The sequence below is a fragment of the Apis mellifera genome, linkage group LG15 (genome assembly GCF_003254395.2).
Source record: "Apis mellifera strain DH4 linkage group LG15, Amel_HAv3.1, whole genome shotgun sequence".
NCBI classification, from domain to species: Eukaryota; Metazoa; Arthropoda; class Insecta; order Hymenoptera; family Apidae; genus Apis; species Apis mellifera.
Window position 1 is genome coordinate 6,026,099 of NC_037652.1, and position 18,881 is coordinate 6,044,979.

The 18,881-nt window shown below is 40.0% G+C and overlaps 1 protein-coding gene across 1 annotated transcript in view; it reads left to right on the plus strand.

Annotated features, from left to right (window-relative positions):
- The window catches only part of LOC726068, a 174,012-nt gene that overhangs the window by 7,948 nt on the left and 147,183 nt on the right, over positions 1-18,881 (plus strand). Inside the window, exon 2 of the mRNA XM_001121838.5 lies at positions 3,145-3,379. Coding sequence (XP_001121838.2) covers positions 3,145-3,379 — 235 coding nt within the window. The remainder of the gene's footprint in view (positions 1-3,144; positions 3,380-18,881) is intronic.

An 18,881-nucleotide genomic window follows, 5' to 3' on the forward strand; every position in this document is an offset into this window, starting at 1 on the left:
TACGTGCAATCATCCTGCCTATACAACCTGTGTCTCGTTTATTCGACGAGACGATTTCACCGGAATCTTCATTATTAAACAGAGAAAAAAAAAAAAAGAAAAAAAAAAGACAAAAAAGAACCGATTCCCCCCGTTGTCACGCGCTTCTCTCATACAAAACGTGTAATGGTCGATTTCTGATTTCGCGCACAACCAGCCTTTTCAATCCCCACTCTTTTGTTGCCACAACGAATTTTCCAAGGGTTTTATTATTGCGCGAAAAGTGGACGATGACGAATAAATACCATTCTTTATTATTCCAAAAGCAAGCAAAACGCAGGTCCCAACGCAGCCCAAACTATTTTATCCGTCATGAACCGATAACAAATAATAATTACGAAAGCTTGTTTCATTTCAAATTACAATATCTATTAGAATCGGGGAATGAGAAATGAATTTGGACGAGAAAAGGAATTGAGAAAAATAAAGAAGAGAAAGAGGAATTAATAAAAATAAGGAGGAGAAGGAATTGATAAAAATAAGGAGGAGGAGGAATTGATAAATTTGGGTGGGAGGAGGAATTGATAAATTTGAGTGGGAAGAGGAATTGATAAAAATAAGGAGGAAGAGGAATTGATAAATTTGAGTGGGAAGAGGAATTGATAAAAATAAGGAGGAAGAGGAATTGATAAATTTGGGTGAGAGGAGGAATTGATAAAAATAAGGAGGAGGAGGAATTGATAAAAATAAGGAAGAGGAGGAATTGATAAATTTGGGTGGGAGGAGGAATTGATAAATTTGAGTGGGAGGAGGAATTGATAAATTTGGGTGGGAGGAGGAATTGATAAATTTGTGTGGGAGGAGGAGAATTAATAAAGAAGAAGAAAAAGAGGATGAAAAACGAGAATAAGAATGATGAGGAAAATGAGAAGAAGATAACTTAATAATGAGGGAAAGTGAAAAAAATGTCACAATAGAAATGAGAAGAATGCTTTTTTCTTAATATAAAGAAGATGAAAAGAAGATTGCTGGACGAAAGGGAAGAAATGGAAAATGGCGAAAGAAAGTGGAGGATGACGAATAGACGCCATTCTTTTATTATTCCAAAAACAAACAAAATGCAATTTCCAACGCAGTCCAAATCATTTCATCCATCATGAACTAATAACAAATAATAATTACGAAAGCTTGTTTCATTCCTAATTACAATATCTATTGGAATCGGGGAGTGAGGAATGAATTTGGACAAGAAAAAGAATTGAGACAAATAAGGAAGAGGAAGAGGAATTAATAAAAATAAAGAAGAGGAGGAATTGATAAAAATAAGGAGGAGGAGGAATTGATAAATTTGGGTGGGAGGAGGAATTGATAAATTTGAGTGGGAAGAGGAATTGATAAAAATAAGGAGGAAGAGGAATTGATAAATTTGAGTGGGAAGAGGAATTGATAAAAATAAGGAGGAAGAGGAATTGATAAATTTGGGTGAGAGGAGGAATTGATAAAAATAAGGAGGAGGAGGAATTGATAAAAATAAGGAAGAGGAGGAATTGATAAATTTGGGTGGGAGGAGGAATTGATAAATTTGAGTGGGAGGAGGAATTGATAAATTTGGGTGGGAGGAGGAATTGATAAATTTGTGTGGGAGGAGGAGAATTAATAAAGAAGAAGAAAAAGAGGATGAAAAACGAGAATAAGAATGATGAGGAAAATGAGAAGAAGATAACTTAATAATGAGGGAAAGTGAAAAAAATGTCACAATAGAAATGAGAAGAATGCTTTTTTCTTAATATAAAGAAGATGAAAAGAAGATTGCTGGACGAAAGGGAAGAAATGGAAAATGGCGAAAGAAAGTGGAGGATGACGAATAGACGCCATTCTTTTATTATTCCAAAAACAAACAAAATGCAATTTCCAACGCAGTCCAAATCATTTCATCCATCATGAACTAATAACAAATAATAATTACGAAAGCTTGTTTCATTCCTAATTACAATATCTATTGGAATCGGGGAGTGAGGAATGAATTTGGACAAGAAAAAGAATTGAGACAAATAAGGAAGAGGAAGAGGAATTAATAAAAATAAAGAAGAGGAGGAATTGATAAATTTGGGTGGGAGGAGGAATTGATAAATTTGAGTGGGAGGAGGAATTGATAAAAATAAGGAAGAGGAAGAATTGATAAATTTGAGTGGGAGGAGGAATTGATAAATTTAGGTGGGAGGTGACATTTTTTTCACTTTCCCTCATTATTAAGTTATCTTCTTCTCATTTTCCTCATATTCTCATTTTTCATCTTCTTTTTCTTCTTCTTTATTAATTCCTCCTCCCACCCAAATTTATCAATTCCTCCTCTTCCTTATTTTTATCAATTCCTCCTCCCACCCAAATTTATCAATTCCTCCTCCTTATTTTTATCAATTCCTCCTCCTCCTTATTTTTATCAATTCCTCCTCCTCCTTGTTTTTATCAATTCCTCCTCCTCCTTATTTTTATCAATTCCTCCTCCTCCTTATTTTTATCAATTCCTCCTCCCATCCAAATTTATCAATTCCTCTGAATGAATGCACGTAGATGTCCGATCCTTTCCTCTAGATAAACGTATACATTTCTCCTTTAATCTCTCTCTTTGAAGTTGCGGGATTGATGGGGCGCAAACACTATGCGAATTCGGGTTGTGGAGCAACCGTGGTACAAGTTTCGTGGACAATTCGTTCGTTCGATACGGTGTAATTGCGACTCGTATTGCGGAAGCATCGATCGATGGAAGGAGGCTATATTCGAGAGAGAGAGAGAGTTTAGAGCCTCTGTGAAATTTATTCTTCATTCATTCGTACTTTATGCTAGCGCGATTCTATTTATTATGCGTTTTATTTCGATTGCACGTAATTTCGTTCGCGACAATGTAACGATGTAATAGAAATTATTCCTTTAATTATTAACATAGAAATATTTTAACTGTTTTCTATTATCCTATGCATCTATCACTCGTTCAAAATCGTTCAAAATTTATTCACAAAAATTAGATTATTATTATCTTTGCGATCGTCGAAAATTTCTCCTTATTTCCCCTTATTTTGTTTCTGGAAGAATTCCAGTTCACTCGTTCCACATCTTTTGGAATATCACATTTTCCCCATTTCAACGCAATCGTCAATGATTTTTCAGATGCTTCACGGGACGTGGTTGCAGTGGTCGACGCTGCTTTTGTTGTTGCTGGGTACGCGGCTACTCTTGGTGGTCGCTCAATGTGGATCGTTCACTCAGGATAGACAGGAGAAAGAGGACAAACAGGATAAGCTGGCGCTATACAAAGTCACTTTAAGGACTTACTGGTCGAGGGCGCGATTTCCACGACATTATCCGGAATGGAAACCACCGGCCCAGTTCGGCAAGCTGATCGGTAAGTCTTTAAACGATATATCCCACGTATGCGCGATTTCAACGATTGGCGATGCGATTTATTAGCTTCACGAATATTCGATGATCCTCTTCCGGAATTACTGTTCTTTCATACTTCGGCTATTCTTAACGAAACTCGGATATCTTCGAAAGTTTCGTACGTTCTGTAAAGACGATGAAATGAGATAAACGGTGTAATCGAAAGAGAGGATATAATTACGATGAAATCGTAATCGAAAAGGTATATAGAGTAGATAGTAGAGGAAGGGTGTAATTGAAGAGAGATGGAATTGATATAGTGCAGAATGGAAGGATAAAAAGAGAAGAATCAAGAGAAATAAAATTGAAGGGAGTTAGAGAAAGGATATGTAATGTAGGAAGGGTGTAATTGAAGAGAGATGGAATTGATAGAGTGCAGGAATCGAGGGAAGTGTAATCGAGATCGATATAATGAATGAGATCGAGAGGAATTGAAGGGGATTAGAATTGAGATGAGTAGAATTGGTGTAATTGAAAAGAGACGGTAATCGAGGGATAAAAAAAAGGAATATAAATCTCGAAGTCTATCTTAACGAATATTATTAGACTTTAGACTCAATTAACGAATCAAGATACAAGGAATGTGAAAGTTTCTCGTATCGTTCGAGGGGGGAAATTTCGAATCGTTTCGTCAGTTGGGATCTCGACGCGGAAATTCGCCCGATTTCGATGATCGGCCAGCACTTATTTCCGAGGCTCGGCGCATTTCGAGCAACGTCAGCCAACGGAACACGCCATTTCCTAGGTTTATTCTCTTCGACCTCCTTTCCCCAGCCGGCGTGAGAAACGATAATTGGAGAAGTTGGAAATTATCGGACGTCGTCGACGCGTACGTCGTCGTTTCCGGTCTCTGCCGTTTCCAACGGAGTTTTCCTTCTTCCCTTCCCAATGATATACCGAATCACCCGTGACAATATCACGCGATGTACGACATTTATTTTATTATCTTGTACGGAAACATTATTTTTCCTTTTTTTTTCATTAACAATTACCTCCATATTCTGTTCGCGTTCGTTCCTTTCGACTCGATAAATCTTTCCGGCTGAGCGATAACTTTTAACAAATTTTACGAATTTTTAAAACGAAGGTGTAGCTGGCTGCATTACAAAATTCAACGAGATTGTTTCAATCGCGACGCCCGTCGAAAAAAATAAATTTCGCGAGTCTCCATAAACAAGAGAAATATTTCAGATGTTAATGCGAGGATGGGAACAGGTGTCGCGGATCCCCGGCGGTCCATAAATTCTCCCCCTTCTTCTCGTAACTCCGCGCTATTTTGCACTTTCGATTCGTGACCGTGGCCATACGGCAACCATCGCGATCGAAGCTATGGATCGAGTGAGAGAGAGAGAGAAAGAGGGTGTAATCGGAGGGAGTGTAATCGAGGAGGGTTGTAATCGAAGGGAGAGGAAGGTAATCGCAGGGAGTGTAATCGAAGAGAGATTGGAATCGAGGCAAGTGTAATCGAGGAAGGGAAGGGAAATGGAATTGAAAGGGGTCGAAGAATGGGAATCGAAGGGATTGGAGTTGAGAAGAATTGAAGGGTGTAATCGGGGGAGAAGGAAGTGCGATCGGAATGATCGAGGAAGGAATCGAAAGGGGAGTGTAATCGAAGAACCGAAAACCAAAAGAAACGGACCACTCGACGGATCCGGGGATAAATCCCCTCCCCCCGAAGGAACGTCAAACTCGAATTAGAAAGCGTGCACGCGTCCAAAATCCAATTTCGCTTTAAAGACCGGTGTTCACTCCTCGCATTCTCGTCGAGTGAACATCTACTCCGGGGGCGGAACTCCGGGGGAAGAGTTACGAGAGGGAGGAGGGGGAGAGGGAAGAAAAGAGAGGAAAAGGTGGATATGCGGGGAATGCGAATGCGCGGCATTTCCACCCGGTTGACGGCCGTTTTGTTTTACGCTCCGCGAAAGAATTCGTGAAATCGTTAGAGCGACTCGACTCTGTGCCCGACACTCGACTCGCTCGGTCTCGCGCTACGCCTCGTGGAAAAGCTGCCGTGTCATCCGTCGAATTTTCCAAACCCGGTGTTCGTTAAGCCGGCTTTCCCCCTTCATTTTTCCATCCCTCGAAAAACCTCGACCGGCCACGCGACCCTATCCTTTTTTTTTTTTTTACACGGTTGACCACACCGTGTAACGTGGTTAAGAACCACGTATTCCGTCTCTTCGCGTGTAACTGGGTGCAAAAATCTGCCAGCCATATTTCCCGTATTTTTTTTTTCGTCTATACCTCGCTCCCTGTATTGTATCCTCTTTCGCTGTAATCCAATAGAAACTGTTCGTACGTAATCATGCGAATATACAAGGATAGCTTTTCCAATGTTTCTTCGTTAATTTATACAACATACATTTTGTTATATTCTTCTGTACTACGGTTCTTGTTTTCTATTTTCTTTTTTTTATTTTTTTTTCTATCGAGCACAACGCAACGAGAGGAATAACGTATTCGAAAGATCACTCGCTCGAAATAAGAATTTTTCCCTGTTACGTACGAATATTCGCGTTGTTAAGCGTACGTGTTCAAGCTGGCAACTAAGATGACGTATTTCCCGTGATACACGTAGACACGTGGCGCATTGTCTTGACAAGGATGCGGTCTAACCGCGAACATCGGTGACTACTGCCTCCCTACCACGCTCACCTAACCCAACACCAACCTAACTCGGTAACGATCCAAAATTTCCCTATATTCCCTGTACACCCATTTTCTCGAATTACCCAATTAAAATAAATCATTTGTACGTTTGGAGAGAAGTGGGTCGCGTTCCCTGGAAAAGGAAACGTAAAACGGAGAGTGCGAAATACACGGTCGCCGATAAACATTAAACGTCTCGAGAAAAAAAAAAAGAATAAGGAGAGAGGGGAATGGAACACGGCTACAAAACGTAATCGAAAATCCTTTACGACGATTCGTCGTGCTATCAGACCAGATCCAGATATCGAAAGAGAAGGAAAGGGCACGGAGGATTTTCTCTTTCTCTCTCTCTCTCTCTCCCTTTCTTTTTCTCTTTCGTTCTCTCTCGCTCGCTCCGCTATTCCGCAGGACCTCGTCGAGAAAACGTTTCCAGGATATAACCTGCGTATATACAGAGACGAACGGGCACGTTCGATCGTTAACAGCCGACTAATGGAATGGAATTCGCATCGAGATCGTCGCTTCCATCTCTGGATCTTCTTCTCCTTCTTCTTCTTCTCTACCCTCGCAATGAGGTAAAGCGAGGGTTGCTCTTTTCTTTCTTTCTCTTTCTCCCTCTTTTTCTCTTTTCGCCAGCCGAGAAATCGTAAAATCGGCACCAACGGCTCGCCTTGTTTTCCTCCTGCAATCTCTGGTCCGCTAGACTTAATTCGACTTCTCCCCTTTTTTTCTCTCTCGGTCTTTTTCTCGTTCCATCGGTTTTTATCCCCCCTTCACGGTTTTCATCCCTCGTTCGCTAGGTATTTTTCTCCTGCAATTTTATCCTTCCTTTTTCCACACGTTGGTGGAAAAGGTCCCTCGTACGACAGTGTTTTCACGTTTCGCGATAAGAAGAGCGTTAGAGCGCGTGGGCTCTAATAATACCGTTTTGGGATCGAGATATCGACGGTCACGTAGATCGTCCCCGTATCTTTCTCGGCGTTTCGGGCTTTCAGGTTTTAGCATTAAACCAGTGATTTCGTTCACGCGAATTCTCGAAGAGGGGAGAACTGGTGGTCAAGGGGAATTAACAATAAAACCATTCTTTGGATTCGTGCGTTTAGCGTTTATTTAATCCAAATGGATAATCAGTAGTTTCGAAAATAATCTCATATATTGTCGATATCGATATAGAAAATTCTTGCTAATAATCGATAGCATTTATAGATCAAAGGAATTCTTGTATTCCTTCCCTTGCACGGATGTGAAAAGATGGATCGGATGTTCAACATGGATCGGATTTAGAAATGTATTCACGCTTTAAATTTATAATTTGCAAAATTTCTCGCTCGTATATATATATATATATATGTAAATTGATAGATACTTTCAACAACTTTTTCCTTCAAAATTCTAATATTCAGAAACGGCAATTACTTTCCGACAATTTTCAAGAGTTCCGATATTACTTGAATATTATTCGAAAATCAAACTTGTCGCATCTTCCCTTTCTCCTCGAATTTCGGTGTCGCTGATCGGATATTTTCCTTCGAACCTGTGCTCGCTTAGACGAAAGACAAAGAGGGAGGCAGAGAGGGTATACAGGGAACGTTTTAGAGTACTGCCAAAGAGTTTTCTCTTCTGCGGACGTTCCAAGAGCCGCTTCTAATTATTCTTCTCTCGAGACACCCGCAGCGCGCGCGGTGTGTTCTCGTTATTTTTTCTTCTTCTTTTTTTTTTTTTTTTTTTTTTTATTTATAGCCGGCGAGCGACGGTTTGGAGGTAACGCGAAGCGGAAGGACAGAGAGGTGGAGTCGAGTAGGGATGGAGAGACGGAGAGGAGAATAGGAAAGGCAGAGAGCGAGCGAAGAAAGAGAGAGAGAGAGACTCGGGGGCGTGTGCCCGAGAGCGAAGGGGGCGTAGGTAAAGAGGAGAGGTATTTTTAGTCTGAACCGAGAGAGAGTCGAGGCTTCTCTCGTTTTGCTCCCGTTTCCTCCTCTCTCTCTCTCTCTCTCTCTCTCTCTCTCTCTCTCCCTCTCTCTTTCTCCCTTTTCTCGTGTACACCAGCTGCGCTCGAATCGACAGTGAAAAGCAACAGAATCGGGAAAAAATGATGCACTTAGCGGCGCGTTTCGCGATGGTGATATATCCGTTTCATTGCTCGCTCGCTCGCTCGCTCTTCGTTTAATTTTCCCATCGCACGTGCCTGTAAAATATTTCGATCTAACGAACGCATCTGTTCTTCCTTTCCCCTTCCTTTCCTTTGTTTCCAATCCTCTTTTTTATCGTAGAAAATCGATCATGAATGATGTATACGCCCCGTGGCGAGCAAGGAATGCGAAATAGAAAAATTCTTCTCTTTGATTTAATTGATTCTCTATCTCTCTCATAATTATTAGAAATATTCTATGATAATGTTGGAGGATTTAAAATGCAGTACAGGAATTTAATCGAATGCAAAAAACACATCGTTTTTTAACAGGAGAGAGAGGGGGTGTAGATAATTAGCAAAAGATGAAAATCTATCTCTCTTTCTCTCTATATATATAGTATAATATAATTATTAGAAATATTCTGTGATGATGTTGGAGGATTTAAAATGCAGTACAGGAATTTAATCGAATGCAAAAAACACAATTTTTCAACAGAAGAGAAAGAAAAGGTGTGTAGATAATTAGCAAAAGATGAAAATCTATCTCTCTTTCTCTCTATATATATATAGTATAATATAATTATTAGAAATATTCTGTGATGATGTTGGAAGATTTAAAATGCGTATAAAAATTTAGTCGAATGCAAAAAACACATAATTTTTTAACAGGAGAGAAAGAAAAGGTGTGTAGATAATTAGCAAAAGATGAAAATCTATCTCTCTTTCTTTCTATATATATAGTATAATATAATTATTAGAAATATTCTATGATGATGTTGGAGGATTTAAAATGCGTGTAGAAATTTAATCGAATGCAAAAAACACATAATTTTTCAACAGGAAAGAGAAAGAGAGGGAGATAAATAATTAGCAAAAGATGAAAAGAAACGGAGGAATATATTGAAACTATTTCACGAGTTTCGTGAGAGCGGTCTGCCAAGGTACAGTCCGACTCTACTTACCGTGGCTAAGAGTTTCGTTGTAATAACATTGGTTGGTTTCGAATGCTCGAGCTCGAGAACCGGAAGCGTTGAAACGCGTGACGTCGTGGGTGGGAAAAACACGGGAGGGCAATTTTTAGTCTACGAAATTCCATGCCTCTCTTCCTGTTTACTCACAGATTATATATACACTTTCCTTCGCAGATATTTCGAAGACACAGTTTCGAAATAAACCTCGTATTTTTAATTAAGGGGTCGTAGAGAGAGAGATCCATTCACGAAACGCACAGCTTTTTCTTCCTTTCTTTCTCATCTTCTTTTTTTTCTTTCTTCGTTATAGTAAGATTTTACCATCCTGCAAAGTCACTTTTTCTTGTTCTTCTCCTCTTGTAAAATTATTAACCCGATATTAAGATCGAGTGATCGAGCGCAAAAGAGAATTTTTGGATCCATTCTACGCTCTCTTGGTCATTCCTTTTCGGTGCGTGCGTCGACTAGAAGGCAAAAAAAAAAGAAAAAAGAAAAAAGGGAGGAAAAAAGAAAAAAAAAAATTCTCGTCGGTTTTCCAACGCAACCGGCCGTGGACGCGTTTATTAGGCCTCGTGGTTAATTAAAGCGAGCCGCGGCAGGGTCCTTGGAATTGAAATTCCAGGTAGTATGAATAGGAACCGGGTACCTCTCGTCGTCGGCTCGTATCAAAGCGCCAACATCTTTCCGGGAGCACCTAGCCGTGTTTCGTAATTGCGCGCGGCTTGTCCACTTCTTCTTCACTCCACCTTCCCCTCCCTCCTCCCGCCCCCCTCTTCCACCTCTTCCCTTATTTCTGTTCCCAGGTTAACAAGCACCAGGCCGAGGTGATCCCCTCCTCCCCTCTCCATCCGAGCAATCATCCGCGTGTCGATGATTTCGCGTTCTCATTCGAGAACGTACAAGACGAATATACCTTTGGTATTTAATCGGTCGAATCTCTGTGGAATCGTTTAATGAAGCTATTTATCCACGTATCTCGAGAATTTGAACGTGATTTCAAATTTCCTTTGCGTTGCCGCGAGTCTCAACTTGCTCTCTATCCATCCATCTGTCCAGCGAACACTTAATTGTAGTTGTAATTAATACGTGTTGGAATACTTGTCACAAGTGGACATCGATTATCCAACTAAGTTGTCGAAAGAAGCGGTTGTTGAATTAATTTAAAACCTTGTTAAATTAATTTCTTTAAATATTCTTGGATCGTATATCGATCCTGGCATTATTTTCACATGTGACAATCTTTACCTTTACCATTCTTCGTGTTAATATGTAAATACGGATTATATAGATTGAAAGGGTTGAAACGATCGCGACGCCAAGTTGAAGCGCGATCCAATCGCACGCGGAAGTCGTCGCAATATTTTTAGCCGATAATAAGGATCCCATCTGGCTCTCGTTCCCATCCGTTTTAACGAGTCTCCGCAGCAGTAAACGTCGGGCGCATTAAACCCCGCTCTTCTTGCCCGGATCGGCTCGCTTTGCCGCCGATTCATCTTTTTAGAGCATCTCGATCCGCGTCGTTTACGACGTGTCCGTTTTCCCACTCGCCACGCCTCGTTTACTCGCCTAGAAAATTAACAAGCCATTGCTTCGTTCTTCCATCGAAAGAAATCGCTTTCAGGCGATTCTATCGAACATCTCGTAATTTCTTCTGGTAAATCGTGTAAACATCCAGATTTTTAATTCATCGATTTCCAACTCTTGTGTCCAGAAAAGAATCGTCGCTATAGCGAATTTTGGGGAAGAGAAGTGGAAAAATATATGCGAGTATTCAAAGTTTTTTTCCTTTTTCAAGGAATTTGAAAAAAGAGTTTTCCTTTTTTTTCTTCGATACAAAGTGCCATGCTTGATATACTGTTTTTTTATTTCGTTATTTGCCTTCCTCCTCGATTTTTTGGCGCCGCGATGAAAAATATTGAAAAATCGTCGGGGGATCGTGTCGTGGTCATTGGCCGAGCACACTTCCTCGAAGAACGAGGGACCGAAATTGAAATTTGTTTACGCGTCCGATTCGGCTGCATCGATTCGCTTTGATTGCGCGGCGTAAACACATTCGTCCTGCCGCGGCGAGATCCATCGATGGTGCCGCGAATAATTTGCGGCTGCGGTCGTGCGCTCGGTAAAGCGCTCGTTATTTTTCTAATCACCCCGTCAACCATGTGTTCCACGCGCGCTATGCGATCCGTGGAATTCCATGGAAGCTCGCCGAGAGCCGCGAGAGAGAGAGAGAGGGAAAATTGCTGTATTATTTGATCCGTAGATTTTTTGATTAATCAAAAAATTGCGTTGAAGTAACAATTAACAAAATCGTTCCGTCCCCTTTTCCAAAGGAACAATCCAATTTTAATGTTATACCTCTCTATAATCTCTAACGTGACATTTTTCTATCGATATCGACACCAATAATATTCCACGCGAATATATATAAATCCGAACAATCGACGATTCTAATCCGTTCTCAGTTTCCAAACCGACAGAAGAATATACAATTTTAATATTATATTTTTCTATAATCTCTAACGTGACATTTTTGTATCGATATCAATACCAATAATATTCCACACGAATATATATAAATCGGAACAATCAACGATTCTAATCGAGGATCTGTTCTCAGTTTCCAAACCGACAGAAGAATATACAATTTTAATATTATATTTCTCTACGGATTTCTATAATCTCTAACGTGACATTTTTCTATCCATATCAACAGCAATAATTTCACGCGAATATATATAAATTGGAACAATCGATGATTGTAATCGAGGATCTGTTCTCAATTTCCAAACCGACAGAAGAATATACAATTTTAATATTATATCTCTCTATAATCTCTAACGTGACATTTTTCTATCGATATCAACACCAATAATATTCCACGCGAATATATATCGAAACAATCGACGATTCTAATCGAGGATCCGTTCTCAGTTTCCAAACCGACGGAAGAATATACAATTTTAGTACTATATTTCTCTATAATCTCTAATGTGACATTTTTCTATCGATATTAATCAACACCAATAATATTCCACGTGAATATATTATATATATCGGAACAATCGATGATTCTAATCGAGGATCCTAATATTATATCTCTCCACGAATCTCTATAATCTCTAACGTGACATTTTTCTATCGATATCAATCAACACTAATAATATTCCATGTGAATATATATCGGAACAATCGACGATTCTAATCGAGGATCTGTTCTCAGTTTCCATACCGATAGAAGAATATACAATTTTAATATTATATTTCTCTATAATCTCTAACGTGACATTTTTCTATCTATATCAACACCAATAATATTCCACGCGAATATATATAAATCGAAACAATCTATGATTCTAATCAATCCGTTCTCAGTTTCAAAAGAGGAGACAGAAGAAAAATTTAAGATCAACTAATCCAAATATCTGACAGAGATGGAATCTAACGAGGGGAGACGAGGAACGAAGAGACTCCTCGAAGACGATTACGTGCCGTCTAATTTCCAGTTTTGATCCGCGCACTGGAACGCGTTTGCTCTGAAATTAGCCGCGTTTTAGCTACGCGACACCCGCCAACCGGGAAACAAAACCAACCAACCTCCCCCTATACGCGTATATTCCCTTGAATATGGAGTTGCTCCGCTGTCATTATCGCGGACAAGCCGCAATAGAGTGGTGGTGTGCGAGGGTGGTGGGGAGGGATAGAGGCGGGTAAATAAATAGAGAGAAGAGTAGAGGATGAGGGAGAGCGAGAGAGAGAGGATTGGGGGGGGGCGTGAATAGGAAGGAAAGCTTTCTGTAGCAGATGTACTACTCGCGTCTGAAAACCATCCCCCATAGGGCTTTTGTTGATTTAATAAACGCGAGTCCTCGAGCGAGTCACTGCTTTGACTATGCATTGTCTATCCTCTCCTCTCTCTCTCTCTCTCTCCAGAACTTATTTATTCTTCTTTACGCACGCATCTCGCGTTCTTTCTTTAACTCGTTTAATCTTTCGCTCGACTCCTCTCAGTCGCGGTTGATTACACGCGAGATTTATTTCTTCTTAAGAACGAGAGAGTTGTGCGCGACGTTTTAATCGGCGAGAAAAGTGGAATAAGAAGAAGAAATGATCGTCGATGACGCTTAACAGAACGTAGTGGAGAATTTCCATCTTTACGGTGATTGATCTTCTTTCTTTCTTTTTTTGGAGGGGAGGAGATTCGATAATAAAAAGTATCATGGAGAGATCTGCTCGAGGGGATGGAACAACACGAAGGGGGATGGTGAACGGAAGGAATGAGAATGGCGACGGAAGGAATGGTGGTCGGCCACCAGTGGAAAGCCACCAACATTCCGTGGAATGTGTAATTTCGTAGATGTCCCGTGATTTTATAGAATTTGCCGCGCTTTACCCGCAAATCCGGATCCGTTTGTGAATTTCTGATACGAGCCGCGGGGTTCAAAGGTGAAAGAGCAACCGGTGTCAAACGCTAATTTCCTGTGAAATTATTCAAATACCTTTCTCCGTTCGACCATTCGTTGGCCCTACCGCTTTCATTCGTCGAGCTTCTCCATTCCCATTATAAGCTTTCGGTTAAAATGTCCTCCCCTTCTTGAACGTCCTCTTTGATCTATGCGGTATTTGGATCTAACGGGGACAAAAAATTTAAGAAAGATTCTAGAGGCGAAGGTTTGGTATGCTAATCTCTCTCTCTCTCTCTTTGGAATGTCAATATAACGATGTAATAGTTTGTAGTAATTAAAGAGTGAAACAGTTATATCACGGTATAAAAATACGGTAGAAACTTTTATATTTTTATTTTCGACGATAGAATCATGACGAGTTTTGGCGACGAAAATATTGAATTTTTAGACGAATATATTCCACTTTGTAATAATTAAAATAGTCGAGAGAGAGAGGGAAATGAAATTTTCTTCCTACTTGGTTCGAATAATTGCGTAGACTCGAGATCCCGTGATATATTCCCTCACGAAAATTTTACACGGTGACCGATACCCGTTCGCGGTGGCGCAAAAGCAGACTATCAGTGACGATTTAACGGGACACAGATAGAATTTCGCATCGACGATTAACCGGGTTATCTGTCCGGCCGCGTAGCTACCACCCGGCGATATCCCTCGATTCGTTGATATCGACAGGATGGACAGGATGGACAGCGTTAAAAATTTTCCCCTCTGTTTTCCCCGTACTACGCTACACCCGTACACGCTCGCGCTGGAAAAGTAATTTGCCGGAGAGAGAAATAAAAATTACGTTTCAATGTTCGCATGGCGCCGCCAATTATTGCAATTTGCCCTGGCAATCTCGGCAAATTGGAAAGCTAGTTGTCAGGCGAAAATGTATAGCGCGTACGTGTTACCGGGCAGTTGAATAAAATGGTACCGAACGTACCGATCGGTATTTCTAACGGTATAACTAACAACCGAGCGATAACAACGCGTGCAACGTCTGGTAGTTGGATGGGCAAAGAGTCCGACTTGTCACGCGGATGACCCGGGTTCGATTCTCGGTGTTGGAGAGAAAATTTATTATTGCGTTTTTTCGTCGATAGAAAAATTATAATGTTGATCGATAGTGTTTTTCTTATGGAATTTTTGAGAGTTTTTTAGAAAAAAATTTGAAATGTTTAATTCGGTGGAGGTTTTATATAGTATTCGTCGAGATGGAAATTCTTTCGTTGAACAATTGTATGTTCGTGAAAAGTATGCATTTATAGATGGAAACAAATTTGAAATCTTCAATATATAAAGAGAAGAAGAAAGGGGGCAAGGGTGTATTGTAATATCATTAATGAACTTGGACAAAATCAAAATGAGTTTTGTATCAGAAAATTTGCATTGTTAATGATAATGATTAAATGATTTCTCTTTGGGACTTTGAGATCAAACAAAGAAAGGAAGATTATTTACCGATAAATTTAAAAAAAGAAGTTAAAATTTCTCTCTTCTAGGATTGTGTAATCCCAAAAAAAAGAGGGTAAATAGAGGGTTCATTTTCTAAGGTTTACAAATTCTTAAAGTTTTGAAAAAGAGAAAAAATAAAAGCACAATACGAAAAAAATAACTTTCCAAAAGAAAAAGAAAAAGAAAAAAGTTTAACACGATTTTCCAACGGGTTAGAAAAGAGAAGGGTTTTACGTGTTCGATAATAAAAGTACGTTTCTCGAGTTATTCTAAAGATCCGTGGCAGTGTTGGGTCGCATAGGAACAAACGACCCAAAGTAACTTGCCTAACGGCAAAATAGTTCTTGGGGATCTTCAGTGTTACCGCTAACAAGGATAAAGCTCTGGACTCGTTCCATTTGCCGAAGCTGTTCTCGCGAGGCAAGGTGCGGCGAGCCAACGTTCACAACAACGCTACATTCGAGAATTTACTTTCCAAGTTAAATACCTAGACTTACGTGTAATCGATAGAGGCGTGTATATATATATACGGATGCAATTCCCTCCTCTCTCCCTTTAATGTCGATGCCACGTTGATCGTTTCTTTCAGCCGGTCAACCCGTAAACGAGTCGTAAAATTAAAGTGGCACGATCGTTCCTACTTCTCTCTCTCTCTTTCTCTGTACACCATTTCGTTATCGTTTTATTTACCACCCTTATCCTAACACGGCAAGATTTGGAGTAATAGAAAGTTCTCATTATCCGATATCCGTTCTTCTTCCTTTTACACTATCCAGTCATTCCGGAAGAGTATTATTCCGGAAGGATTCGATGATTTTAAGGTAACGAATCAAGTTTACTTTTAACAACCTCCGAGAGCGATCTTTTTCGAATCGTTTCCCCTGTTCCCTCTTGTAGACGGGAAATTCCAAGGGAAACTGGAGGAGGGGGAAAGAGTTTTAATTAGACCCTTCTGCTCTCCAGGGTGGTGGAGTACGTTGACCGTGTTCGGGGAAAATTCGCGATTAACATCTTCCCGTTGATCTTGAAAGGGACGGAGTTTCGACGACGAGGTCGTTACCATTTCGTCGCGAATCCCCTCCTGGGATCTCTGTTGGCGGAGAGAAATACCTCTGAATATATATTTCAACGTGTATCGTTTCCTCTCGCGATCAAAAGTTGTCTCTCTTTACCTTCGTGAGCCGTAAACGGGATGCGCGGATCCGCTCGTCCAGAAAAGTCGTCTCGAAAGCATCGAGTCTCGGGAGATACAAGGTTCGATTTGCTATTTTTTTTTTTCTTTTTCTTCTTCTCTTCGTAGATTCATCGATCGACATTCATCCTGCTTAATTGCAGAAAATTTTCTCGCAAACGCGCTTGTTAGACGGAGATTTCGATCTTTATTCCAAAAGACAGGAAGGAATAATCCTTCCCTTTCTCGAAAAAATAATCTTTCACGCTTGAAAAAAATTACACGAGATCTTCGAGATCAATCGTATTAATTTGTTACAATTTTTTTTTATTTAACATCATCGAGACAGTACAAACCGTTTAAGAGAAAAGAAAAATTTCCTCGACTATTATTTTCGTAGCTGATCTTTCCTGGTTGCATTTGTCCTCCCCCTTCTCTCCCTGTTTTTCATCGACAGAGAGACCTGGCCGCGATTTCATGAATAAATTGCCAGACACCGCTCGTCTAGAAGGTCAGGTGAGCCCTCGGTGAACATCAGAAAACAATCTTCGTTTCTTGTTAACCAATAAGCCGGAATCGGAAAGCTAGGAATACGGTGATAGGTAGGATAGGAAGAGAGGGGGTAAGTAGGGTTTGAATTATGCAAAGTGGCTCGATAACTCAACTTGCTTGGCTTCGAAGTCGTAGGGGAGCCAACTACCACCTCTTAATATTTCTTTTAGAACCGGCAAAGCCAAGTTTGTGTGCCCTCCTTCTCTCTTCCCTCCACTTTCACTTGGTAGCCTCAATGGCGGACTGCAAGGAGGGAGGGTTGCAGCAGCAGCTCGTTTGTTTCAAAAGTACGAGTACGACCGTCTCGAGACGGATTGCTCGGAGTAATAGGAAAGGTAGAAGGAAAATGACCGGGTTGTTTGGTGGTTCTTTCTTTCTTTCTTTCTTTCTTTGCCTCGTTTTTTGGAACGGATTTGAAAAGATTCCTTTCTCCGTGGTAACTGCATTTCAACTTGGACGCTTGTATTGTTCGTTAAATTTTATTGTTATAATAATTTAGAAATTGTTGGCCAACCTCGATATTTTTAGGCAGAAGCTTGTCTAGAATTCAGTTTATTGAAAAAAACAGATATATACTATGTTTTCGTTATTGAAAGAAAGATCTTTAAATATGCAGTAAAGAATTGCTACGAAACGATATATAGAAAAGAAAGAAAAAGAGAAAGAAAATCAAAATTTAATTTCACATTCAAGTATCGTATTTTACACTGGATCGTTAAAGTTTCAGAAATCTCTTTTCCGTTACCATAGTGTCTATATAACACTAATTAACATCGCTCGTACAAATTTACTCTCTGAAACACGAAAAAGAACATTTCGTTCTTCCATCGTTTCCCATAATGGCTCAACTCTTCATTAATCGGACTCATTTAAAAAGGAAGCGTCATCGTATCCTTTCGGCTCACGACTCTTTCGAACGAACATTCGATTAGGTAATAGCCCCCTTCCCTCTCTCTCTCTCTCTCTCTCTCTGTCTCTCTTTCCTCGTCGGCGACGCGAGAGCAATTAAAAGTTTTATCGACACGGTGCCGTCGTTGGACCTCGAGGTAAGGCAAGACGAATGCCATCCCCTTGGCGCACCAGCCGAGAAGATTGCCGGTTAATGTAGCGTTATAAAACGGCCCAGTTTTCGCAGCTAGTGCGAAAATTTCTCCTCTCAACCGTGCTTCGAATAGTCTGCTCGTCCGTTTTATTCGAATCTGGCTCGTGTTTTCGAACGTATTATTATTATTACACGTCGAGGAAGAATAAATTCTGCAAGAGATTTGTGTAAGATGAGCAAAGAAATTGACGGATAATTTGATAATAAAAATTAAATATAGCCTTCGAACGAGCGGATTTGGATTGTTTGATAATTTGTTGTTGTTTGTGTTGTTGTTTGACTCGTTTTACGAGAATCTTATTACGTTGATGCACGAAATGATTCATTCTATTCATCCGTGAAATTATATTCCTCGGAATTGACTCGGCTCGGCGGACTGTTAACCCAAATTCTAATTCGGTTTCTATAACGATTTTAACGTACGCGATTCGTAAATAGATAGGTCATGCTTGAAGAAACGAATCTGTTAAAAATATTAAATATTAAAAATCGTTCATTTTCTGGATATATACCTATTAAAGATTCTACGAGGAAGAGTCTCTTGATCGAATCATCAAAATCCCTCGCGAGAATGTAAGATAAACGAGGATCTCCAAAAATTCGTTCTTCGTTCAAATTGATCAATATTGAATTGACATTTTAAAAATAACACATCCCTTCGAGCAATCGAGCAATCTTGGAATTCGTATCTTTAAATTGTTCATTCGTGCTTCAATCATCTTTCGATTATTAATTATTTCAGAGATGGGATACGTTTCTCTTCATTCCTTTCGAATCGAACCATTTTTCAAATTCGTTTTCACTACGCTCGACCATCTTCAAATTATCACTACTAACGAATCTTCGAATCCATATTTCACGAGATTTTTTCTTTTTTTTTTTATTATACATTCGGTTTTTTATCCACACTGTGTGAGCTGGGGAAGCTCGATCGACGAAACATCGCGATAATGGTGGTCCGACGTTGGCTGAAAATGAATATCGA